The sequence below is a fragment of the Copadichromis virginalis genome, linkage group LG12, assembly GCF_057382275.1.
Source record: "Copadichromis virginalis isolate Kocher_CV1m ecotype Utaka linkage group LG12, C_Virginalis_male_GT1.1, whole genome shotgun sequence".
Lineage (NCBI taxonomy): Eukaryota > Metazoa > Chordata > Actinopteri > Cichliformes > Cichlidae > Copadichromis > Copadichromis virginalis.
In genome coordinates, this window is record NC_140629.1 from 40,359,364 (window position 1) to 40,384,240 (window position 24,877).

Here is a 24,877-nt window from a genome sequence, read left to right on the forward strand (position 1 = left end):
CCCCATGAGTACAGTATGGTGTTAAATCAGATTATTTTAAATGGATTGAGGTTCTGTTCGATCACATTTGATCTTCTGCTGAGGCATGACAGGAGGTTAAAGTTGTTTTCAGATTTACTGATTAATCAGAGTTTAGATTAATCAATCTAAACTCCCAATTATACTATTTCAAGCACTGGAGCCACTGTCATTTTTTTTGATTAGTACATCATGAAAAACATCTGAAAATGGTGAAATTTTGAATGGACTCTGGTCGTTTTTTAATAATTCAGTTCAACACTTAATGACATGCTGCGTTTTAGCCAGGAATGTGTTTTTATTCCCAGAAGTCAAATGCAGATGCTTTACCTGATTTTACTGATATTTAACAAAAGGGGGGGGGGAAAGTTTAATTTTATACCATTGGAAGGACCAGAGGATGAGTCTAAAAATGGTCAAAAATTTGATGAAGTCTGTTACTGTTTAGTGAAAGACTGTTGGCTTTAAATAATTCACTCTTATGCCAGAAATATGATTTTTATTGCGTGAAGATGGAAGGTTCTGGAAGAAAAGTTTGGTAAGTGGACTTTTACTCGTATTTGATCTGATTCACATGCAGGAAGTTTCTGAAGGGCCAAAAACGGCAAACAAACTGGAACTAAACTGTGCTAATTTGGGTAAATTCTGAATGAAGTCTGGTGCTGTTTGCTTGGTCAGGAGTTTTGAAATATTTGAGTCTTATTTATACTCAAAGACAAACCTGAACAAGGTGAAAGTGCCACGGGCTGGTCAAAATGGTGCACTGCAGCGTGTCAGGAACATCAGTGGTTTCAGTTTTGGTCTCTCCCACGGTAGCTTTGCATAAGTTTAAATTCAAAACAAGCTGTTTTAGCTCCTCCCTCTTCGAGGCCAGCCTCATTCTCAGATGACCATCCATCCATCCATCCATCTTCATCCGCTTATCCGAGGTCGGGTCGCGGGGGTAGCAGCCTAAGCAAAGAGGTCCAGACCTCCCTCTCCCCAGCCACCTCCTCCAGCTTGTCCGGGGGAATACCAAGGCGTTCCCAGGCCAGCCGAGAGATATAATCTCTCCAGCGTGTCCTGGGTCTGCCCCGGGGCCTCCTCCCGGTGGGACATGCCTGGAACACCTCGCCCAGGAGGCGCCCAGGGGGCATCCTTGCCAGATGCCCGAACCACCTCAGCTGGCTCCTTTCGATGTGGAGCAGCAGCTGCTCTACTCTAAGCCCCTCCCGGATGGCCGAACTTCTCACCCTATCTCTAAGGGAGAGGCCAGCCACCCTTCGGAGGAAGCTCATTTCCGCCGCTTGTATCCGCGATCTCGTTCTTTCGGTCACTACCCACAGCTCGTGGCCATAGGTGAGGGTAGGGACGTAGATCGACCGGTAAATTGAGAGCTTCGCTTTTACACTCAGCTCCCTCTTCACCACGACTGACCGGTGCAGCGTCCGCATTACTGCAGCCGCAGCCCCAATCCGTCTGTCGATCTCCAGCTCCCTTCTCCCATCACTCGCGAACAAGACCCCGAGATACTTGAACTCCTCCACTTGGGGCAGGAACTCATCCCCGACCCGGAGTGGGCACTCCACCCTTTTCCGGCTGAGAACCATGGCCTCAGATTTGGAGGTGCTGATCCTCATTCCCGCTGCGTTACACTCGGCTGCGAACCGCTCCAGTGCGAGCTGGAGGCCCTCACCCGATGAAGCCAACAGAACCACATCATCCGCAAAAATCAGAGATGAGATTCTGAGGCCACCAAAGCGAAAGCCCTCCGCCACTTGGCTGCGCCTAGAAATCCTGTCCATAAAAATTATGAACAGAACCGGAGACAAAGGGCAGCCTTGGCGGAGCCCATCACCCACCAGGAACGAGTCCGACTTATTGCCGGCAATGCGAACCAAGCTCTTGCAACGGTTGTATAGGGATTGAATGGCCCGTAGCAATGGGCCAGACACCCCATACTCGCGCAACACCTCCCACAGGACGCCCCGAGGGACACGGTCGAATGCCTTCTCCAGGTCCACAAAACACATGTAGACTGGTTGGGCAAACTCCCATGCACCCTCAAGTATCCTCGAGAGGACAAAGAGCTGGTCCAGTGTTCCGCGACCAGGACGAAAACCGCATTGTTCCTCCTGTATCCGAGGTTCGACTAGCGGACGAACCCTCCTCTCCAGCACCCTGGCATAGACTTTCCCGGGGAGGCTGAGGAGTGTGATCCCCCTGTAGTTGGAACACACCCTCCGGTCCCCCTTCTTGAAGATGGGGACCACCACCCCGGTCTGCCAGTCCACAGGTACTGCCCCTGATCTCCACGCAACATTGCAGAGACGTGTCAACCAAGACAGCCCTACAACGTCCAGAGCCTTCAGGAACTCGGGGCGGACCTCATCGACACCAGGGGCTCTGCCACCAAGGAGTTGTTTAACTGCCTCAGTGACCTCGCCCCCGGAAATCGGTGGGTCACACCCCTCATCCCCAGACTCTGCTTCCTCCCCGGAAGACGTGTCAGTGGGATTAAGGAGGTCCTCGAAGTATTCCTTCCACCGCCCGACAATTTTCTCAGTCGACGTCAACAGCGCTCCGCCAGCACTATACACAGTGCAGGTAGAGCACCGCTTTCCCCTCCTGAGACGCCTGACGGTTTGCCAGAATCTCTTCGAGGCAGTCCGAAAGTCTTTTTCCATGGCCTCTCCGAACTCCTCCCACACCCGAGTTTTTGCTTCAGCCACTGCCCGAGCCGCATTCCGCTTGGCCTGTCGATACCTGTCGGCTGCCTCCGGAGTCCCACAGGCTAACCAAGCCCGATAGGCCTCCTTCTTCAGCCTGGTGGCTCCCTTCACCTCTGGTGTCCACCATTTGGTTCGGGGATTACCACCACGGCAGGCACCAACCACCTTGCGGCCGCAGCTCAATGCAGCAGCTTCGGCAATGGAGACGCTGAACATGGTCCATTCGGACTCAATGTCCCCAGTCTCCCTCGGAATGCTGTTGAAGCTCTGCCGGAGGTGTGCGTTGAAGATCTCGCGGACTGGGGCCTCTGCTAGACGTTCCCAGCACACCCTCACTACGCGTTTAGGTGCACCAGGTCTGTCCAGCGTCCTCCCCCGCCACCTGATCCAACTCACCACCAGGTGGTGATCAGTTGACAGCTCAGCCCCTCTCTTTACCCGAGTGTCCAGAACATATGGTCGCAGGTCTGGTGATACGATTACAAAATCGATCATCGACCTACGGCCTAGAGCATCCTGGTGCCACGTGCACTTATGGACACTCTTATGTTCGAACAGGGTGTTCGTTATGGCCAAACTGTGATTAGCACAGAAGTCCAATAACAAAGCACCGCTCGGGTTCAGATCAGGGAGGCCGTTCCTCCCAATCACGCCCCTCCAGGTCTCGCTGTCGTTACCCACGTGAGCATTGAAGTCTCCCAGCAGGACAACAGAGTCTCCAGGTGGAGCACCTTCCAGCACCCCCCCCAGGGACTCTAAGAAGGCTGGGTACTCCGAACTGCCACTCGGCGCATAAGCGCAGATGACAGTCAGGACCCGTTCCCCGACCCTAAGGCGCAGGGAACAAACCCTCTCGTCCACCGGGAAAAACCCCAACGTACCGGCAGCAAGCCGAGGGGATATAAGAATACCCACCCCAGCCCGCCGCCTCTCACCAGGGGCAACTCCAGACTGAGACAGAGTCCAGCCCCTCTCCAGGAGACTGGTTCCAGAGCCCAGACAATGCGTAGAGGTGAGCCCAACTATATCTAGCCGGTACCTCTCAACCTCACGCACCAACTCAGGCTCCTTCCCCACCAGAGAGGTGACATTCCATGTCCCTATTGCCAGTCTTGGCAGCCGGGGGTCGGTCCGCCAGGGCCTCCGCTCCTGGCCGCCACCCGGCTCACAATGCACCCGACCCCTATGGCGCCTCCTGCGGGTGGTGGGCCTGCGGGAGGATGGGCCCATGTCTCCTCTTCGGGCTGTGCCCGGCCGGGCCCCATGGACTAAGGCCCGGCCACCAGACGCTCGCCCTCGGGCACCCTCCCCGGGCCTGGCTCCAGGGCGGGGCCCCGGTAACCCTATCCCGGGCAGGGTAAACTGTTCCCTCGATATTCTTTTCATGGGGGTCTTCTGAATCGCTCTTTGTCTGGTCCCTCACCCAGGACCGGTTTGCCATGGGAGACCCTACCAGGGGGCAAAAGCCCCCAGACAACATAGCCCCTGGGATCCCTGGGACACACAAACCCCTCCACCACGATAAGGTAGCGATTCAAGGAGGAGTCTCAGATGACCATTCAGATCAAAATCCAAATTCATTTTAAAATCACATTTCAAAACAAAGTTGATCAAAGAAACAAAAGGTTACACACAAATTGCAAAAACACAAGTGATGATATAACAGCCTGAATTCATAAGCTCTCACGACAAGTTCAAAGGCAAAGAATAAAAATGTGAACATGGAGCAGCGACTCATTCTTAAGTGTAGGCTTTGGAACAGAGGAGTAGCTGGGCAGCATATCTCTGTGACCTTGAAGGACATTTAAAAAAACAAAATCTTAAAATCGATCCTAAAAAGCACAGGAAGCCAGAATGGAGGAGGCTACAGCTTACGGGTTCAGGTAAGAGGGCACCATGTTGGACTGAGTGAAAGGGAAGGCCTGATATTTACCAACGTAAAGGGCATAACAACAGTCAAGTGAAGCTGTAATGAAATAATGATAACTTAAAATTATTTAAAGATGAGGGCCTGACCTTGGAAGTCTCAACAGGTAAACACCTAATTTCACAACAGAATGAATCTGATTGTCCAGTGCCTACTGGTGTTGGCCAGAGGGGCCGATGGCGCGATATGGCAGCCTCGCTTCTGTCAGTCTGCCCCACAGCTGCGTGGCTACAACTGTAGCTGCCTCCACCAGTGTGTGAATGTGAGAGTGAATGAATAGTGGAATTGTAAAGCGCTTTGGGTGCCTTGAAAAGCGCTATATAAATCCACTCCATTATTATTATTATTAGTGTTAGGTCAAAGTCCATTTTCACACGAAGGTCCAACTGCTGGAGCAACTTTGTCAAAGTATCACAACCTCAGTCTGACTGTCATAAAAGGTTTGGCCTTAATTTTTTACAGTTTAATCAGTTGCCATCATTTCTTTTATGGAGCAAATAGATTTGGTAATCATCAGAAGTGAAATGAGATGATGTATCTTTCAGAAATGATCCTAGAGGGAGAGAAAACATTGGGCTCCAGAATGGAGCCTTGTGGGACTCCGTAGAGGAGCAGTGCTCAGCCTAAACCACTCTCGAGCTGCGCCCTCTCTGTGACATCATGCTGGTCCACAAGTAGAAAAAAATGATTTCAGTTCAGATTTCAAACGTCACAAATCTCTCACATCTCAAAACTCGCTCTCTCTCTTTTTCTACTGTCTCTCGCTCTCACTGTCACTCCTAAAACTTCTCTCTCTTCCTAAACAACCAAATGTCATGTTGCCATATCATTTTTGATTGGTTGATGTGGTGCATTTTTCCACCAACACAAAAAGGCAGGTTTTTGTTTTGCTTATATGTCACCTTGTTGCTTTGTCATCTTGAAGTGGTCATGTGATTGGCTTACCACGACTACTTTATTCTTGCAATTGTTTTGACCCCTTAGCAACAGGTGTTGTGCCAGAAAGTGATCGTCGGGCAGAAAGTGATTGCTCCACTCATGGGAGCCTGCGCAGCTGCTTAAAGCTGTAGCGCCCAGATTACTGACATGCAGTAAGCTGGACACAGCTTCAACCGTCTGTTTGTTGAAAAACAGTAACGTGATCACACCGCCTTTTCCTGTCAGTAACTGTAATGGCGTTGTAACAATAGAAATAGTAATTAGTTAGATTACTCGTTACTGAAAAGCTGTTACTTGTAACGCTGTTATTCCTATCCGGTTGTTCAGTGATGACGCGACGAATCCTACTTCCGGGTCTAAAGTAGTCTGCGTTTAATATGGCTTTTGTGTTGTTAACATGTTTAATGTTTTGTATTTTCTTCTATTTGATCTCAAAAAGCTCCTAAAACAGTCAGTGATCACTGTTGACCTCCCTCGGCTTTTATTACCACTAATCATTTATTTAAGCTCAGTTTTTAAAACCTTAGGATGTAACTACAGCCCAGCCCATGCAGCAGTATATGAATGACTAACCTCGTATTGTGGATGGATTATCTCAGTTGTTCTCCTGGCTGAAGTTTGGTCCTTTTACAGCATCCTGCCATGCGATTACATTTGTTCCTGACCACCGAGAACACTCACGGTAACTTTTATCGAGTGGAAAAAAAGTTAGCTTGTTTATATTATGCTAACATAGCTGTGTCGCTAGCGGTCACGTAGCACATCATTATATACCAGCTAGCCAAACTTCAGTAACCCTACAAACGTCACTGCTGTTTAGTTTTCTGTCTTCATTTATGCTGGAAGTGATAACAGAGCTGTACGTTTTAATTTGTTTCCAAAACCCCGCAGTCAGGACATGCTATATTGTATTTAGATAGAAGCTAGCGAGCTAACTCCCTGCTAACTTCTAACTCCGTTAAATGTCATAAATTCCGTTTTCATGGATGCCTGGATGTTAAACTCAATTGTTACACCTGGTAGAGGAGAAGGCTGATCATTTTATTAAAGATGAAAGACTTTAGACAGTTTTTCAACTCTCAGTAATGCCACAGTGATCGTTTGATATATGGACCTGCAGCGGAGTTTAGGCCCAGACACGGCTAGTGACTCAGACTGAACAACCAGATTACTGCAGATAGCACGCTGCCCCCTGGTGGTGAATGTTTGTTACGTAATGAGGAGCGAAATCTACCTAAGTACCTTCAAAGTGATCCACCTTAATTCAGTTCTCATTCCTTGCATCCATTTCGCTTTGTTTCAGTGTCTCACCTTGGGATGTGCCTCCCTGCAGATTCCTCAGTAGCATTTATCTCATTCTGCCAATCCTGATTGGCTGATGATCACAACGACCATGTTGGGCAGACATTCACCTTTAAATAGCCTGCGCTATTACATAGTCGTTTTTCAAGATAAGCAACTCTTTACGCTTCCGAGCATATCTCAGCTTTCTTTGGCTGAGATATGCTAGCTAAGCCTTCTTAGGCTAACTAGCTTAACTTTCCACAGCCAGGAGCGTTAGCATTATTTCCCGTCACTGGGCACTAGCTACCTCTGCCCGTCTCTCCTATCTGCACGGTTTAGCACACCAGCTAACGCCGTTGTCCTTTGGCAAAGGCTAGCAAACCAGCTAACTTGCATCCCTCATCATTAGCATCCCAGCTAGTGAAGATGACATCTTTCCCTCACAGCAGAGGAAGCGTAGACTCCGAGAATGACTCTGTATACGTGGCAACAAAATCTCGAGCAAGGACACACTGGGTCTTCTTGTGTTGCCTCGGGCTGGAACATGCCCAGGTATTCTGAGGAATATGCCGGCAGGCGCATCCCATAGTGTGACATCTGCTACTCTGAGAACCGGGGTTACTGAAGTAACCTAAAGCTTTACGCTCCAGTGATATCTGCATTAGTACTTTTACTTCTGGGATGATTCAAAACGTTTATACCCAGTGGAGTTAGCTCACAGCATCTCGATGGCCCTTGGGGTTAGGTTCTAGTTTTATGTGTAGGAAGAAGGTCTCAGGTTCAAATCCCGGGGACAGGTACAGAGTGAGCACACCAACATGAAGCTCAGGCTGTGTTTCAAATCAAATTTGTGTTTTGCTCTTTACTTCATTTTAAAACCCTGATTCAGACACCACACCTGGGCACACCTGAGGACTGAAACTGTCTGAGATCTAATGACTCGGGTCTGTCTGCTGCTCCTCACTGTTCAACCACACAGGTGAGTCTCAAGGATTACATCCTCTCTCTCGCCTGTCTATGTGAACGTCTCTCTCTCTCTCTTTCCTGTCTGTGTGAACGTCTCTCTCTCTCTCTCTCTCTCTCTCTCTGTGTGTGAACGTCTCTCTCTCTCTCTGTCTGTGTGAACGTCTCTCTCTCTCTACTGTTTAACCTGATGGCCAGCAGCGATCAGTGATACAGACGAACCGAACTGTAGCGGCTCCGTAGAGCAGTTAAGCCCACTGGATCTGCTCTCTTCTCCCGTGTGAACCTTCCTGGATCTACGGGGTATGGTGTCACCTCCTGAAGCCGGACAATCGGACGCTGAGGCCGGCGGCAGGCAGCGTTAGCTGACCGAGCTGCGGGCTTTGAATTTCGGCCTCACTGTCAGGATTATATCGGGACTTTTTTGCCGGGTATTCGGAGTATTACTGGGGGAATAGCCTGGCCGTGGACACTTCGGGAAGGTTCGGTTCTTAATGCCCCGGAGGCTCCGAGAAGAGCAGACTGCGGAGCCCCGGAACAGGGCTCGGACACCGGGGGAGTGCGAAGGTAGGGCAGGCTGCGGGGAGGAACCGTGTACCCGCTCTTAGTATACGTGTATGTGTACGTGACAGGTGCGGGGCCGGGGATTATCGATGACTGGATGAGTTTCGGGCTGATCGGTTTGCAGGTACACTACACCGAACACCAGGTGAGTGTTTTGTGTTGGAGGAAGAGGTTAGCATGTCGTTAGCTGTTAGCCTTGCAGCATTCCATTGTCACAGACAACATGCTAGCTGAGTAACAAGGATGGAAACGGTAAAAAAAAAAAAATCTGCCAAATTAAAAATATCGGAAGTCATCTGCGCCCTCATTCCGCATCCAATGTAATAACAGTACTCAGTGAAATGAGCCCTGCTGTTTACACGCAGGGGACTGCTGTTGGTGTGTTAGCATGCTAATGCTAGCCAGTGCTGCTACTAGCTTTAGCCGGAGGAGCCCCACTTCCCGGCTGCTGTAGCAGGAGCTGCCTGCTAGTTAGCGCGTTAGCATCAGCTCCCCCTCCTCCCCCTGGTTGCAACACCGCTAGGAATCTCAAAATGTCTTCTGACACTCATTTTGTTTCCATCTGTGCGGTCAGACGGAGGCAGCAGGCGGTGGCAGAGAAGTGTGACGGACACAGCACCGCCCGGCTCGGCACGACACAGCAACTTATATTAGACTTAACCCATTTATCAGGCGCATGCGTGGGCGGCGTGCACGCGGGCAGACTGAAACCGATTTACAGCGTTTACTGTGAAAAAAACACATCACGGGCCGCTGTGACGGTGCACCAGTGACATGTTCACGAGCAGGGGACGCTGTTTAACCACAGCACTCTGATACTCCATCAGCCCAGCACGACACGGGCTCCAGTTCTCCTACACTGGTGGAGGAGAAGGTTTTAAACTTGCACCAACTGAGCTGCCTGCAGTTCTGCCAGCATCCAGCAGGGGCAGCAGGGAGTCAGTCCCCATAGACTTCTGTGTTTAAACTTGGAGCAGAAACAAACATGTTTACGGCCGGATACACAAACTGTTTGGTCTCATAACACCTGTACGGGGGAGCATGTTGTTACAACTCACCTGTTTAAGTTGTATTAAGCCTTAAAGGTTCTATTTTAGGGGCGTGGCCTCTTTGACTGACAGGTGGATGGTGACACCTGTAGTTGCTAGCTTCACCTGAACGGGACCTCTGGGCCTGTTTGTGCTGGTGGAGCATGTATAATGACGTCATGTGGCCAATACCATGGCTGCTGTGAGGTCACTGTACTAACAGGCTGAGCTCCAAGTTTACCGAGTGAAACTCTGGGATTTTGTCTAATTAGCAGGTGTGTGTGTGTGTGTGTGAGGGAGCTGCTGATCGATACACATTTAACACATCTTTAAAAATTATGCGTGTTTAGCTTTAATCGTGATTTATCTCTGAGGTATGGGGCAGGTAGTGTGGAGCTCAGGTGAGTCAGCTGCTGGGAGAAACAGGTGTGCACACACAGGGTTACCTGATTGGTTGATGGACAGGTGCGGAGTTCAGGTGTTGGTAGACTTTAAACTTTCCACTCATGTGTAAATCATTTCCTTTTTCCTGCTTTCTGTTTACCTGAAACAACCTGCTTGTTGCCTCGAGCTGAGTCCTTAATGTTTGTGCATGACACGCTTAGTGGGCGGAGCTGAACTGGTGGAATGCAGGACGCTGCCTGTCAGAAATCTTCACACCAAAGTCCACCTGCTAATCAGGGACACGCCCACTGAGGGTGACTGCAGGTGTGCTTTGAGTGCTCAGCTGTTCGTGTGCAGGGACAGAAACACTCTTGTTTTCACTGAGGTGCAGTTTGTGTTCGTATCATAGCAGCCAGAGTTCAGCAGGTGAGTGTGACGACTGCAGCAAGCTGATCCACAGGTGAAACGTTTTCTACCTGAAACTCCTCAAACGTCAGGGTCGGCCCGTGATGTGCTGCAGGTGTGTCTGTGGGTCAGAGGAACGAGGAGTCTTACCTTCTGACCGAACACCTGCCGTATTCACGTCTGCTGCACCTGGGAGGATGTCTGCCTGGTTTCAGGTGACGCTGGTTGGTCGGGCACGCTGGCCGGCTCTCGGTGTCACTGCGAATCAGGAAAGTGAACTTTAAATAAGAAGAAGATTCCTGATCTTTCAGACTTTAAAAGGTTAAATCTGTAAATAAATGAGCAGCAGGACTGCGTCTGATTGGTGACGTGTTTTAGCTGAGTGGTAAATGGCCTGTATTTGTAAACCACTTAGTCCCTGTGGACCAATAAGCTCTTTACGCTACATCCACACAGTGGTGATGGCAGCTACATTGTAGCCACGGCTGCCCAGCTGACAGAGGCGAGGCTGCCGGACACTGGCGCCACCGGGCGCTCTGACCGACAACAGTAGGCAACGGGTCAAGCGTCTTGCCCAAGGACACTACGACAGACTGTCCGAGCCGGGGCTCAAACCGGCAACCTTCCAATTACAAGGCGAACTCTCAACTCTTCAGCCACGATCGCCCCAGGAAGGAACGCCGCGTCCTGATAAACGCTGTTTTGTGGAGTGCGTGGAGTCAGCGTACTCACAGCCATCAGGTTATTAATGACCCGTTTGTGTTCCAGCCTCGTTCCTGTTTCGCTCTCAGAGTCACGGCAGCTTTTTAATGTCAGTTTGTGAGCAGAGAAGAAGAGTTTGTGATGTCAGCAGCTCGTCATGTGACAGAGTGGCTGTGAAACAGTGTTTGTTGAGTTTCCTCCTCTGACCTCGTCAAACCTCAGATTGTGACTCGGGTCACCCATCAGGCTGCTGCTGGTTCTGAAACGACTGAATCTGTGCTTCCTGCTGATCCTACTGATGTTTGAGACGAACTGAAACTCATCACCAGATCGCGTGACACTCCTGCCGACGCTCCCACTGCAGCGTTAGAACGTTTTCGTTTCACGGTGTGAAACCTCCTCCGCCTTCACACTACAAACACACCTGCAGCGGGCTCTCCTCATGGGAGGAGACTTGGATCCTTGTTTTTTTGTTTTGCCTCATTGTCTGATTTGTCATAACTTCTCCGTTTTGTGGTAAGCTTTTCTTTGGCTGTCACTTCTTCACGCTGACCTGTCTTATTTGGCTCAGCAGAACTAAAATATATGTCCTGCTGCTTTTACACACACTCACATAACGCTCAGCGATCAACCTCTCAGATGTTTAAGCTGCGGGAGATTTCACTTGTCACGTTTGAACAGTAAGCTAATGAGTGATAAGACGACGTCAGAGGAATTGGTGCACAATTAATCGTCACTGACCAATCAGTGTCACATATTGACAGTGGCTCATCGATGCCAGTGACATAATTACTCAGCTACATTGGCGAAAGCATTGACATATATTTTCCTTGGTAGCCCGACTGGAAAAATTGCTAGCCCCGGGACGTCGAGCTAGCGATTTTGCGAGCCCTGATATGTATTGTCAGATTAATATGATATATTACAGCAGTGAGCTTGAACTCTGTGTCAAAGATTCAAGTTGCAGTTATTAATATGTCCTGTCACCTTAAATCTTCACTCAAACACAAGCATCTGTGACAGTGTGTATATAGATGTTTTATATATAGGAGACAAATATTGTTCTTTTAATATGTTGGCATTACTAAATTTGGCTCAATGCTTACATATATGTGTAAAAAGCAAATGTAGGAGCTGTGGTAACTGTGTCTGATAGAATGAAGAGTAGACTGATATATGAAATATTCCTTTATTGGGTGAGTAAATCAGACCATGTCATAACTGCTTTAAGTCATACAGAATAGATATCAGAGCCTTAAACAGGCTGACGTCTGCTAAATGGGTCAAACTGGGCAGAAAGTCTACAAACACATAACATCCTTATAGAATATGATGTAACACTATAGATCAACTTAGCTCAGAATATATAAAGCATATAAACAGTTACAGCAATATGATGCAACAAACACAGCAGCTACTGATCCAAAATACTCAAAGCTTCATAGAACTGAAACCAACATTTATTTTAGCTCCATTCTGCTGTTCTTCATTATTAAACATTCACACACAAATAAGTGAGATAATATTCACTACTTACTTTTAAAAGTTTACTTTGCAGCCGCCCTGCTTCAGCCGTCCACTGTTTTTTTTGGGGGGTTTTTTTGGCAAAATTATCCACACCCACCGCCGCGCTATGAAGTCTGGGATATGTTGGGCCATAAAGGATACACCGACCCATCCTTAAAATTCAGGGAAACGAAGGACGCCTTTGAATCGTTGCGTCGCTGTGACGTAATCAGCCTTTAAGGCTGCAGACCCTGAATAGGGATACAACCAGTGCATGCAGGTTTCTTTAAACGGGAGGATTTTTGAATGGACTTTGGTGGAGAAACTTCAGCGCAGTGTCATGGTCTGTGTGTAGAGAGACTGATGGGAAATGTAGTTTGCACCAAAGTCTGAATCAGCTGATTGGAGACGATGTCTGTCTGTCTTTCAGAACGCTGTCTGATTGACTCCGCCCACCATGAACCCTCTAAACCAGATGAAGGCTGGACTAGCCAACAACCCACACAGGTACACACACACACACACACACACACACACAGCTGTCATCTTTACACACGTTTACTTTTACTCTAATATTTTTGTCCTGAAACAATCGAGTCAGATTTCAGTGGATTCACTTTAAATTGATAAATCATGAATTTGACTCCGATCCCAAAAATCTACAAAATAAACTGACAAAAGCTTCTTCAGCTCATAATTATACACATTTTTTTATATATATATATATATATATATATATATATATATATATATATATATTAGGGCTGCCACAAACGATTATTTTGATAGTCGACTAGTCACCGATTATTTTTGCGATTAGTCGACTAATCAGATCATCATCCATTGGAGTAAAACGTACAGCTTATTGCACCAGCAGCATCTGCTCTTATATAACTATCATTAGCTTACAGCTTTAAGTGTTTAAGGTCTGTGCTAACTAAAAATAAAGACAAGATGATAGTTTATTCAATTTTAATGAAATTTGCAGATTGTTTTGGTGAAGTTTAATAAACTCCTTGCTATCTAAAATATAACAGGACACCGGAGTAAATTCTCCAGCATCTCACACTTCTGATAATCAGCTGTCTGCTTGATGTTTATTCAGCTGTGTAAAAACTATAACTTTAATCTCAGCCAAACCGATTTACTCAGGAACAAGTAAAATACTAAAAAAAGCCAAACAATAACATTTGTAAGTTATCTAAGTGACTCATATATCATGTTTAACCTGAGTAGCGAAAGACGGCGGTGGGTTTGAAAACGATTTGCGGGGAGTCCGGTGTTCTCACGGCGCTAGTGAGCCTAGCCCCCAGCTAGCTATCGAGCTGGTGGGTAACAGACGTCTCCGAAAACGTCGGAGCGCTTTTGAAAATATGTGGTGTCCTGATAAACTGAGCAGATATTTGAGGTTTGCACAGCTACATTCTCGGCTGAAAATATGTTAAACGTTTATTTTGTGACCCAGAAAGAATAATAAGAGTAATATTAAAACTAACTAACTGCCGCCATTGTTGGAAACTAAGCTGGGCCGCGCTATGAATTCTGGGACAGAGCTGCTTCTTCTTCTTCTTCTTCGGGGTTTAACGGTAGCTGACATCCTTGTACATGCAGTGCTGCCATCTTCTGTTTGTCTGTTATTACACTCTTAAATCCTGCTACTTATTCCTGCGTCTTTTGTGATCTTACAAAGCTTCAAACGACGCGTCGACTATTAAATCAGTCGTCGACGATTTTGATAGTCGACGTAATCGTGACTAGTCGACAAATCGTGGCAGCCCTAATATATATATATATATATATATTTGTGCTGCTGTGTAAGACTGCATAATTGTTTTACTCATGGACCCGCCCCCCCCACAGTGACGGCTCGTACCCCTACGACCCCTCCAGCTGGCAGCAGCCCACCAATCAGCCCACAGGATCGCTCTCCGTGGTCACAACTGTCTGGGGAGTCACCAACCCCTCAGCCAGCCAGGTATGACATCACCAAGCAGAAGGATGTGACATTATCGATCATTTGTGGGGCGATCGTGGCTCAAGAGTTGGCCACATCTTGTAATCGGAAGGTTGCCGGTTCGAGCCCCAGCTCGGACAGTCTCGGTCGTTGTGTCCTTGACTTGACCCGTTGCCTACTGGTGGTGGTCAGAGGGCCCGGTGGCGCCAGTGTCCGGCAGCCTCGCCTCTGTCAGTGCGCCCCAGGGTGGCTGTGGCTACAATGTAGCTGCCATCACCAGTGTGTGAATGGGTGGATGTGTGAATGGGTGGATGTAGTGTAAAGCGCTGTACAAATACAGGCGTTTGCCTTTTTTTTCTTTTTTTTCTTTTTTTTTTTTACCATTTTTAATCACTCAACGTCACTTCCTGTCTGATGAACGTTTACTTCTGTTCTCATCAGGGTCTTGGTGGAGGCGTGATGGGGCCCGGGGCCAACCCAGGCGGGGGTCCTATGATGCAGGGCCCCGGGGGGTCGGGCATGGCCGGCGGGCCCGGAGGCTACATGGGCCAGCAGGGCTATGGAGAGCCCAGCAAAGGCTACATGACCCAGGGCATGTACGGCCGTACGGGCGGGGCCTACACAGGAGGACCGGGCGGGTACACAGGGAGGTGGGTGTCTGCTTCAGCGTCACGTTGTAGCCAACGGTAGCATCAGAAACTGAAATAAACTGACCTGCTGCTCCGGTTTCTGTCCTGAGGGCGGATGCTTGGGTGCAGCTCACTAAGCTCCGCCCTCTCATCCAGATATTGAGGGGTCTTATCTGTCCCACGTCAGGTGGTGATGTCAGTGATGTCGTTTGTTTGCAGCTATCCGTCGAACCCCGGAGGCTCCCGAGGCTCCGCTGACTTCACTCAGGCTGCCGCTGCCGCCGCCGTTGCTGCTGCTGCTGCCACGGCAACCGCCACTGCTACAGCAACCGTCGCCGCCATCCAGGAGAAACAAAACCAGGAGATGAACTATGGACAGGTGAGCAGAAGCATGAGGTCACTGGGCGCCTGTGTGCTGCCCACCTGGGTTAGAGCTCCCTCTGCTGGTCCACTCGTGCAGGTGAATAAACAGAAAAACACTGTCACAGAAACGCTGTGGGAGGGACGAGGTCTCAAAGAGAGGTGGAGGTGTGTTTGGTGACGGGGTCGAGTTTAAACCTGAGGTCGGTGCTGGCGGCACCGGAGCACGACGCCTCTGCTCCAGCACAGTCCAGATTTGTCCTCTGTCAGCAGACAACCAGTATTTCCTCACTTTTAGCCGAGCTTGTGCTGAGGACACCTGTTTGATGACATCACTGATAAATTTGTCGTGGTTTTTTCCCAGATGGGTGGTCCAGCCTACAATAACCAGTTCATGGCCCACTCCGGCCCCCGCGGCCCTCCTGGCATGGCTCCTGGAGGTATGGGCCCAGGTCCAGGCCCCGCCAGAGGTCCCCCTTCAATGGGCCCCATGTACGGACCAGGAGGGGGCCCGCAGAGGGTCCCCCAGCACCCAAACTACGGCCCTGGACCACAGCAGGGACACCTGAGGCCCCCGCAGGGCCTCAAACGACCATACAGCTCAGAGGTGAGGCTCGGGAGTCCGTGCTGCTGACCCTCAGGTTACTGTGTCAGTGAGTGAATTCACACCTGTGTCCACACCTTTCCCGCCCTCAGTCCTTCCCGGGAATGTCCCAGCAGTACGGCGTTCCCGTCGGTTCCAGTGTGAACGTCATGCCGGGTCCCGGAGGTGGCGGTGGATCCATGCCTGGTTCAGCTGGAGGCGGTCACGGTGGCCCCTACTCGGGCCCCAACATGCAGTACCACCCAGGTAGGACGCTGTTGGTTTCACAGGTCAGTCTAACGAGAACCCACCCCTGCCAGTCCTGACAGGACAGGAAGTGACCTCAGCCTGGTCAGGTTTGTAAGGCTGGTCTGACGACAGGTGTGAACCGTGTGCAGGTGCTGGGTCCTCGTACCTGCCCACGCCACAGTAAAGCTCACAGGGAACGCTGGAGCAGAACGGGCCTGGGAAGTGTTTGTTTTCTTTGGTGTTGTTTTACATGGTTCCTGAAGTTTAACGTCACATGACGCCATCAAACAGGATTAACTGCACCCTGTCTGCAGGTGTTTCCAGGTGGTGTGAGGTGGAGGTTTCACCACAGCTGATGATGGAAAGCAGACCTCGTGTTCTGATTATTCAGGTGTGCTTTCTCCTCGTCTTCCTGCAGGTCCCACTGGTCCAGGTCCCGCCCCACCACGGTCTGGCTCCTCCCCCTCCTATCAGAGCCATAAAATGCCCCTCCCACCTCAGTACCCCCCCTCTGGACCCCCCAGTTCGCAGTACTACAAGGTGAGCAGCTATAACGGTGTTGTTGGAGCGATGGAGTCCAGGGGCCTGTTCTTCGTACCTCGCTAAGTAAGTTAGCTGGATTAGATTGTTGACGATTTCGCGTGATCTTGGATCGTTCGGTTCCCCGAAGCTCATCCGGGACTTGCTGTCATAGCAACAGATCCGTAAGCGTAAACCTGCTCGGGAGCAGGTTTACTTTATGTAAACAGGATTAGATCGCGGCCACGCAGGTATGTCCGCTTCATTTATACGAAAGCAACAGCGATAAATAAATAACATCAATGTAACTAAAGACAATGCAGCACTTGATCCTTTTATTGATGTCACACAGATACATACAGGTCATTTCCTAAAAAAGGGAAATGTACTATTAATCATTCTATTACATGTATGTGATTATTACAGATGTAATTCATATTTTAGAGTAGTAATTGTAAATTACTTCATGTAATCAAGATGGGAGACCACGGCTATAAAAGCGAAGGTGGATTTGGGAAGCCTGTCGCAGCCATGTCCTGTCCGTTTACGCGAGCAACCCATTGCAGAAGGTGCAAGATTGATAAGGAGAGTCCTCAGAATCCAGCGTATATTGCGGGACAGACAGGATCCTTTAGCTCAGCGCGACAGTGTGCTCATAGAGAGATATCGATTTTCCCGTGAGGATATTATTTACTTAACCAACTTGTTGACGAGGGGGTGCAGGACCACCACCTGTCTTTTTTTTGCTCTGCCCTTTTCTTGGTTGCTGTTATAAACAAACAGATTATTTCAGGGTCTCTTTCCAAGAGACGACAAGCAACATAAGTGATAAATATTACCATTCTATAGAATATTCTTATATTTCACTTTTACTTGTTCCCATGTTCTAGTGGGTCCTGTTGTGGCTCTAATGTGAAAGAGGATATAATATAACATATTATAATATAATATAATATAATATGATAAATCTACCCTACTTGCCTACTGGTGTTGGCCAGAGGGGCCGATGGCGCGATATGGCAGCCTGGCTTCTGTCAGTCTGCCCCAGGGCAGCTGTGGCTACAACCGTAGCTTACCTCCACCAGTGTGTGAATGTGAGAGTGAATGAATAGTGGTATTGTAAAGCACTTTGGGTGCCTTGAAAAGCGCTATATAAATCCACTCCATTATTATTATTATTATTAAATTACTTACGAGTTTAATTTGTCAGCAACTTCCTGCCAGCCCTCTCTCCTTGCTTTTGCAGCCTTTGCAGTGTTCCCTTGCGTTCTGATTAAACTCTGAAACTCCTGAAATCCCTCACTCAAGAGTTCTTGCTCTGCTGCCGAAAAATACCGAGCCGAGCGCACTCCTTCGACATTTTCGCCGACCAATCAGAGGGTTGCCGATCAATGTTTCTACTATCGATGCGTAGCCCCTTTTACGACACCCAGTGATGTCACATTACTGCGTCCAGCTGTACTAATCGTCAACGGAAGGTGTGTTCGGGGAACCGGATTAGCGCGCTCACGGTTAGCGCGATGGTTTGATCTTGGATGTTTCATTTGATCTTGGATGTAGTAAGCGACGTACGAAGAACGGGCCCCTGAGTGCCATCACCTGTTGATTAACAGCTGATGTTTGTGCAGCAGGACCAGTTTAACGGGCAGGGCGGCTTAAACACTCTGACAGCAGGGGGCGCCGGAGGAGTGTACAACTCCTTCAACCAGCCATCAGGGGTAAGGAGCGCGCACACACGTGTGTCTGTGTTCGTTGCGAGTGTTTGCCTGATTTGGCTCCTCCCTCTTTAACACAGCTTTCTTCTTATTAGCTGCCCCTCCTTAATAATGAGTGGGTGGGGCTTTTATCCCCGCCTCTGTGACGTCATATAGACCCCTGTGTTAACCTGAGTGTTGGTGCACACACATAATCAGAAACACACAGAGCAGGAGACATGTGACAGGAAGTGAGGGCGCACATGCTGAAATAAGGTTTTTGTGTTTTCTGTCGTCTCTCCGGCGCCGTCTGTTAGCCGGGGCGAGGGTTGCCAGGTTACCCCTCTTCTCCGGTTCCGGGAAACCCAACACCTCCCGTCACCCCCAGCAGCTCCATGGCTCCGCCCTACATGTCGCCTGGCAGCGGTGACGTCAAGCCGACGCCTTCTCCCTTCCTGCCTGACATCAAACCCAACATAGCTGGCCTGGCCCCTCCCCCGCCGACAGGTACACACACACGATCATCGATTAGAACCAGCTGCTTGAGTCAAACTGAGGTCATGAATGAAATGAAGCTCTTTATCTGAGGGAAATATTCTGATTAGTCCACCATAATAAACAGATTAACATCATTTGGTTTCATAATCAAAGTTTATTTCAATAATCTTCAATAACAATAATCAATCAATAATGTTTCATGATCAGTCAGGTCTTGAGATTATCAGGAAAATGTTCCAAATTTTGTTTGTGAAATAACCTGATTACTTTTGTCCCACTGATTCGAAGTCAATGTGCAGGTGTGTGACTGATGACTTCCTGTTTACAGGTAACCCTAGCGACGACCTGCGGCTGACCTTCCCAGTGAGAGATGGCGTGGTCCTGGAGCCCTTCAGATTAGAGCACAACCTGGCCGTCAGCAACCACGTCTTCCAGCTGAGAGAGTCCGTCTACAAAACACTCATCATGAGGTGCGCACACACACACACGCACACACACACACACACACACACACACACACACACACACACACACACACACACACCTTCATTTTAAAGGTGTATCAGTAACTGCTTCCTTCAGAGAGCTTATTTATTTTCTGTGTGTGTGTGTGTGTGTGTGTGTGTGTGTGTGTGTGTGTCAGGCCTGACCTGGAGCTCCAGTTTAAGTGTTACCACCACGAGGATCGACAGATGAACACCAACTGGCCCGCCTCTGTCCAGGTGTGACCTCCTTACAGCTTCACCTTTGTGTTGATGAGTTTGGAGAAAACGGAGAATATTTCCACCGTGTGCTCCACGGTGACGTCCTCGAAGGTCAAAGGTTAATGAGCACGATCACTAAGCTGCTCCTTCGTCCTCCTCAGGTGAGCGTGAACGCGACTCCTCTCACCATCGAGCGAGGCGACAACAAAACTTCCCATAAACCTTTGTACCTGAAACACGTGTGTCAGCCGGGCAGGAACACCATCCAGATCACCGTCACCGCCTGCTGCTGCGTAAGGACACACACACACACACACACACACTGAAAGAAACAATGAAATAAAAATAAAAACATTTTTAATAACAAAACAGATGAAATGTTATTTCTGTTCCAGCATGAAGAGAAAAAACTCAGTAACAATAAAAATCAATAAATCTTCAAATAAAACATTGACCCCACCAGTTAATCTGACGTGTGTGTGTGTGTGTGTGTGTGTGTGTGTGTGTGTGTGTGTGTGTGCGTGTGTGTGTGCGCGCGCGTCCTCAGTCTCACCTGTTCGTCCTCCAGCTGGTTCACCGTCCATCAGTGCGATCGGTGCTGCAGGGACTGATGAAGAAGAGGCTGCTTCCTGCAGAGCTCTGCGTCACCAAGAGTGAGACCCCCCCACCCTCCCCCAAATAAATAATATTTAGTGATGATGTCGTCACTCGTTGGTGTGTTGCTGTAAAATGGCGGCAGAGGTGGGCGTGTTCTGCGGGTCAGCAGCTGATCTCTGACCCCAGGCTCAACTTCCTGCCTTGATGTTTTTTGATTTCCTGCCTCTGTGTCTCTCAGTAAAGAGGAACTTCAGCAGCGGCTCCATCCCCGGGACGCCCGGGTTAAACGGCGAGGACGGCGTGGAGCAGACCGCCATCAGGGTCTCGCTAAAGTGTCCCATCACGTTCCGACGCATCCAGCTGCCCGCCAGAGGCCATGACTGCAGACACATACAGGTCAGAGTGCCAGCCAATCACAGCGCTCCACGTCAATGGGCATTACAGGAAGTGCAGGTTTGGAAAATTGCAGCTTCCTGCTCAAATCTGACCGACGACCCTTTTTCTCTCAGTGTTTCGATCTGGAGTCGTACCTGCAACTCAACTGTGAGCGAGGAACCTGGAGGTGTCCTGTGTGCAAGTACGACACACACACACACACAGACACACACAGACACACACACAGACACACACACAGACACACAGACACAGACACAGACAGACACACACACAGACAGACACACACACACACACAGACAGACACACAGACACACACACAGACAGACACACACACAGACACACACACACACACAGACACAGACAGACACACACACACAGACACACACACACAGACACAGACACACACACAGACAGACACAGACAGACACACACACACACACACAGACACACACACAGACACACAGACAGACACACACACACACAGACAGACACACAGACACAGACAGACACACACACACAGACAGAGTTCTTCTCATCATCAAATCCGACTCACCTCAGCAGAATGTTTGGTGTCAGTTTTTTACCGGAACTACTTTCTACTGAAGAAATAGTCCTCTGTTCCAGCTCCTCTGCAGGTCTAACGTGTGTGTGTGTGTGTGTGTGTGTGTGTGTGTGCAGTAAGACGGCTCTGTTGGAGGGTCTGGAGGTGGACCAGTACATGCTGGGAATCCTGATCTACGTGCAGAAGTGAGACCCTTTTGTTGTTCAGTGACTTCCTGTTTTCCTCGCCGCTCCGGCTGCTGAAATGAAAACTGATTCTTAAAATGTGTTCGATTCAGCTCGGAGTACGAGGAGATCACCATCGACCCGGTGTGCAGCTGGAAGCCCGTCCCCGTGAAGCCCGACCTCCACGTGAAGGAGGAGCCCGACGGCCCCGTGCTGAAGCGTTGCCGGACGCTCAGCCCCAGTCACATGGTCATGCCCAACGTCATGGAGATGATCGCCTCGCTCGGCCCAACCCCTTCCTCCTCCTCGTCCTCCTCCACCTCGGCAGTTCCCCCCTCCTCTTCCTCCTCATCCCCAATGCCCTACCCCTCCATGCCCGGGGGGGGCGGCGGCAGCAACAGCAGCACGACACCTGAGTACCCCGGACCCGGATCAGGTAGGTTGCTCCACCTCACAGCGGCGAGTCGACCACCTCCTGTGCTGGTCACGTGTATTAATCCGCCTCTCTTCCTCAGCTCCGTCCTTCCCCACGCTGTCGGCTCCGTTCTCCGACTTCAGCGGTCCGGGGACGCCCAGCATCGGCGGCGACTTCTCCTCGCCCGGCCCCCCGCCCCTGTCCTACCAGTCGGAGCTCTCCAGCGCCCTCCTCACCGCTGACAAACCCCCCCCTCACCCGCTGGCTGGACAGGTACATCATCATCATCATCATCACTGCTTTAGATTTGTTCTGACAACAAACACAACCTCCTCTTCTCCAAAAGTCGATTCTGTTCATCTGGACGTAGCGTTTTGTGTCTCCTTCCTTCCTTCCTTCCTTCCTTGTGCTCTGACTTGTTTCCTATCACTGTTTTCCTCTTTTATCTCCTTTCCTTTCTTCCATACTTCCTTCCACCCTCCTTAAATCTTTCCTTTCTCATCTCCTTTTTCCTTCCCTCCTCTCCCCTCTCTTTTCTCTCGTCTTCTTCCTTCCTCTCTTTCTTCCTCCTTTCCTTCCCCCCTTGTGTCCTTCCCTATCAGATGCCGGGCTCAGGCCGTATGGACTCAACTTCCCATGGTGCTCCTCTCCAGCAGCACCAGCAGCAGTCGCAGGGTCTCCATGGCAACTCGCAAATGGGGGGTGGCAACCAGATGATGCAGCGTAGCAACCAGAATCCCCGTCTCCAAGGCGACGGCTCCTTTGGACTCGGGGGCCCGGCGGATGTTCCGGAAACTTCTCTTGACGTGAGTAGAAACAGACTCTACTTTACTGAGCTTCTAATGTGCTGGACAAAGGTGTTGTGATAAATGCCATCGTCACGGCGATAAACAACACGACTTTAATAAACAAACATTGTGATAAAACAATAACACCAGAATAACGTCGAGCAGGTCGTTAGTAACCGAGCAGGTGAGTCAAGCGAGCGTCACGCTGATCAGCTGTGCTTAATCCGTAACCACTGTGTGAACTGAAGCGTGAGCGGGCCGGCGCCGAGTCTAACGCTGGTTGTCCTCGTTGCTCCTGCAGTTGCTTCCTGAGTTGACCAACCCGGACGAGTTGCTGTCCTACCTCGGCCCTCCGGACCTGCCGAGCAACAACAACGACGACCTGCTGTCGCTGTTTGAGAACAACTGAAGCGCTCGCACGGCTCCGGGGTCGGCCACGCCGAGACGTCACGGCAAAATCCGAACTTTATTTTTTATCCTCGCCGCCAACATGGCACCGTCTGCACAGGAAGGGGCGGACCGTGAGGAGGAAGGAAAACAAAATGGCGACTTTTGAATCTAAAAAATCTCTTTGTGTGATTATGAACTCCATGGTAACTTTATTTTATTGTTTTTAATTGTGTTTCGATGCTTCATCCTTCATTCCCTGTCAGTTCAAAGAGGCGCCACAGCGCTGCTTTCACGTACCTGCCCCGCCCACAGCGATGTCACCCAGTCGCTCTTCGTGTAACAGCACAACACTGATTGGCTGTCAGTGTTTTGGCTCAGCCCGTGATTCAGGTTATTCCAGTGCGGCTGGCGTCCTTTGCGGTTCCAGCTGTTGGTGGGTGTGAAACCCGTGAAGGCAGCAGTGTGGCGCGTCACAGCCGGGAGTTTCGGTGCAAAGATGGCTGCAGACGAGCTGTAAGCGGCGTCTTTTCCCACGGACACGCTTTCCTTTCTCACTGGAGATGCTGAGGGGTCCACGCCCGGCCCCGGCGTGCAACACGGACCTCCTGATGACCAATCAGAGAGAGGCAACACGGGCGGCTGTAGCTGCTCAGCCTCCTCCCCTCATGTTATGAGGGTTTTTTGTAAGCGGGCTGGTTGACCTTTGACCTGGCTGCGGTCTGCACATGTGGCTTACTCACATCTGGGCTGAAGCTGCAGTGACAAACGCTGGTTCATCTTCATCATCATCCTGTGTTGTTGTATAGTGACTTAGAGTCCAACAGTTGTGGTGTCTCCATGGAAACCTGTACACGATGATTCAGTAACGATGCTCATAACATAAAGTTTGTAATTTAATAAACAGACACTGGAAAGACACGCAGAGGCTGCGGCGCTTTCATCACGGCGAAGAGCCCGAGGTCTTCATCGGGCATCGACGTCCACACCGCTCATTACTCGCGCTGAAACGAGTCCCCGTGAATAAAAGAGGAAACGTCACATATTTAATGTGACAGTAAGAAACTGGCTGGTGTTTGATCGACGACATGTTCGGTCAGAGAAACGTACAAAACGGCATCTCCTTAAATTTGCACATTTCTGAATGAACTCTGGCACGTTTTTCTCACAGGTTAGATTTTGGTGCTGAGGACATGAATTCCAAAGTAGATTCCACATCCACTTTATTCAGTTTAACATTCAAACCTCCGGCTCTGTGTTCAGTAAACTGTAATCTGGAATATTGTCGATATTATGTTATGAATTAAATCAAGACTAATGGAAAGAAAGACTATCTAAAAATCAAACTTTGAATGGAGTCTGGTGTTGGTGGGTGCACCTGCCTCCAACAATTCAGTTTTATAATAAATCATCTTCACGGTTGGTTCAAAAGCAGAATTAATCCAGTCAGGATCATGTTCTGAAATCTGGTTGTTCAAAGGGTTTTTTTAGTCCTAGACTATGGATTGGCAAGGATTAACCAATCCCAGCACCAGGCTAGAGACTGGATTACACAGGAAAAGTAATAATAGCCAAAAAACTAGAGGTGATAAACAGTGAAGAGAATGACACACTGCACCTTTAATATCATGACCTGAGGAAGGTAAACATGGCTGTGGATAAAAGGATGAATTCTCTGATAAAGGAACAGCCGTTACTATCAAACTTAGTTTCACTGATTCAGTGAAGCTTCATTGATATTGTGAGTTTTGGCGCCCTCTGCAGCCCAGTGAGAGTACTGGAAACCTTTAAAAACTGGGTTACCCAAACGGGATGGTTTGTATCCAGATTACATCTTTTAAACAGCCGAGCCCAGGATTAAATCCAGATATGTGAGTTTTTAATTTATTTATTTTATTTGTTTCACACATGGTACAGCAGTAATGCATTCCCATACACAACCTTCCT

At 49.3% G+C, this 24,877-nt stretch overlaps 1 protein-coding gene across 5 annotated transcripts; it reads left to right on the top strand.

Moving 5' to 3' along the window:
* The first annotated feature begins 7,229 nt into the window (after positions 1 to 7,229).
* On the top strand, positions 7,230 to 23,851 carry LOC146697804 (zinc finger MIZ domain-containing protein 2-like). 5 transcript variants are annotated; one of them, XM_085476560.1, is made up of 21 exons: positions 7,230 to 7,858; positions 12,862 to 12,938; positions 14,292 to 14,406; positions 14,827 to 15,035; positions 15,234 to 15,393; positions 15,739 to 15,981; positions 16,071 to 16,224; positions 16,625 to 16,746; positions 18,354 to 18,443; positions 18,737 to 18,926; positions 19,246 to 19,387; positions 19,561 to 19,639; positions 19,783 to 19,914; positions 20,169 to 20,274; positions 20,457 to 20,614; positions 20,728 to 20,795; positions 21,293 to 21,361; positions 21,454 to 21,776; positions 21,856 to 22,028; positions 22,358 to 22,561; positions 22,845 to 23,851. In XM_085476560.1, exons 2-21 carry the CDS (start codon positions 12,889 to 12,891, stop codon positions 22,950 to 22,952), a joined length of 2,895 nt encoding a protein of 964 aa, XP_085332686.1. In that variant the 5' UTR covers positions 7,230 to 7,858; positions 12,862 to 12,888; the 3' UTR covers positions 22,953 to 23,851. The 5 variants fall into 5 exon arrangements, with proteins under 5 accessions (XP_085332686.1, XP_085332684.1, XP_085332687.1 ...); XM_085476558.1 differs by lacking the exon at positions 7,230 to 7,858 and adding an exon at positions 7,979 to 8,409; XM_085476561.1 differs by lacking the exon at positions 7,230 to 7,858 and adding an exon at positions 7,979 to 8,409 and having other exon boundaries at positions 18,357 to 18,443.
* Positions 23,852 to 24,877: the final 1,026 nt, after the last annotated feature.

Excerpts from the sequence above, each read along its gene's own strand:
- LOC146697804 (XM_085476560.1), top strand. The coding sequence starts at position 12,889 with ATGAACCCTCTAAACCAGATGAAGGCTGGACTAGCCAACAACCCACAC. Across the intron at positions 15,982-16,070 it reads AACGACCATACAGCTCAGAG|TCCTTCCCGGGAATGTCCCA; the intron begins GTGAGGCTCGGG and ends TCCCGCCCTCAG. Across the intron at positions 20,275-20,456 it reads AGAGCTCTGCGTCACCAAGA|TAAAGAGGAACTTCAGCAGC; the intron begins GTGAGACCCCCC and ends TGTGTCTCTCAG.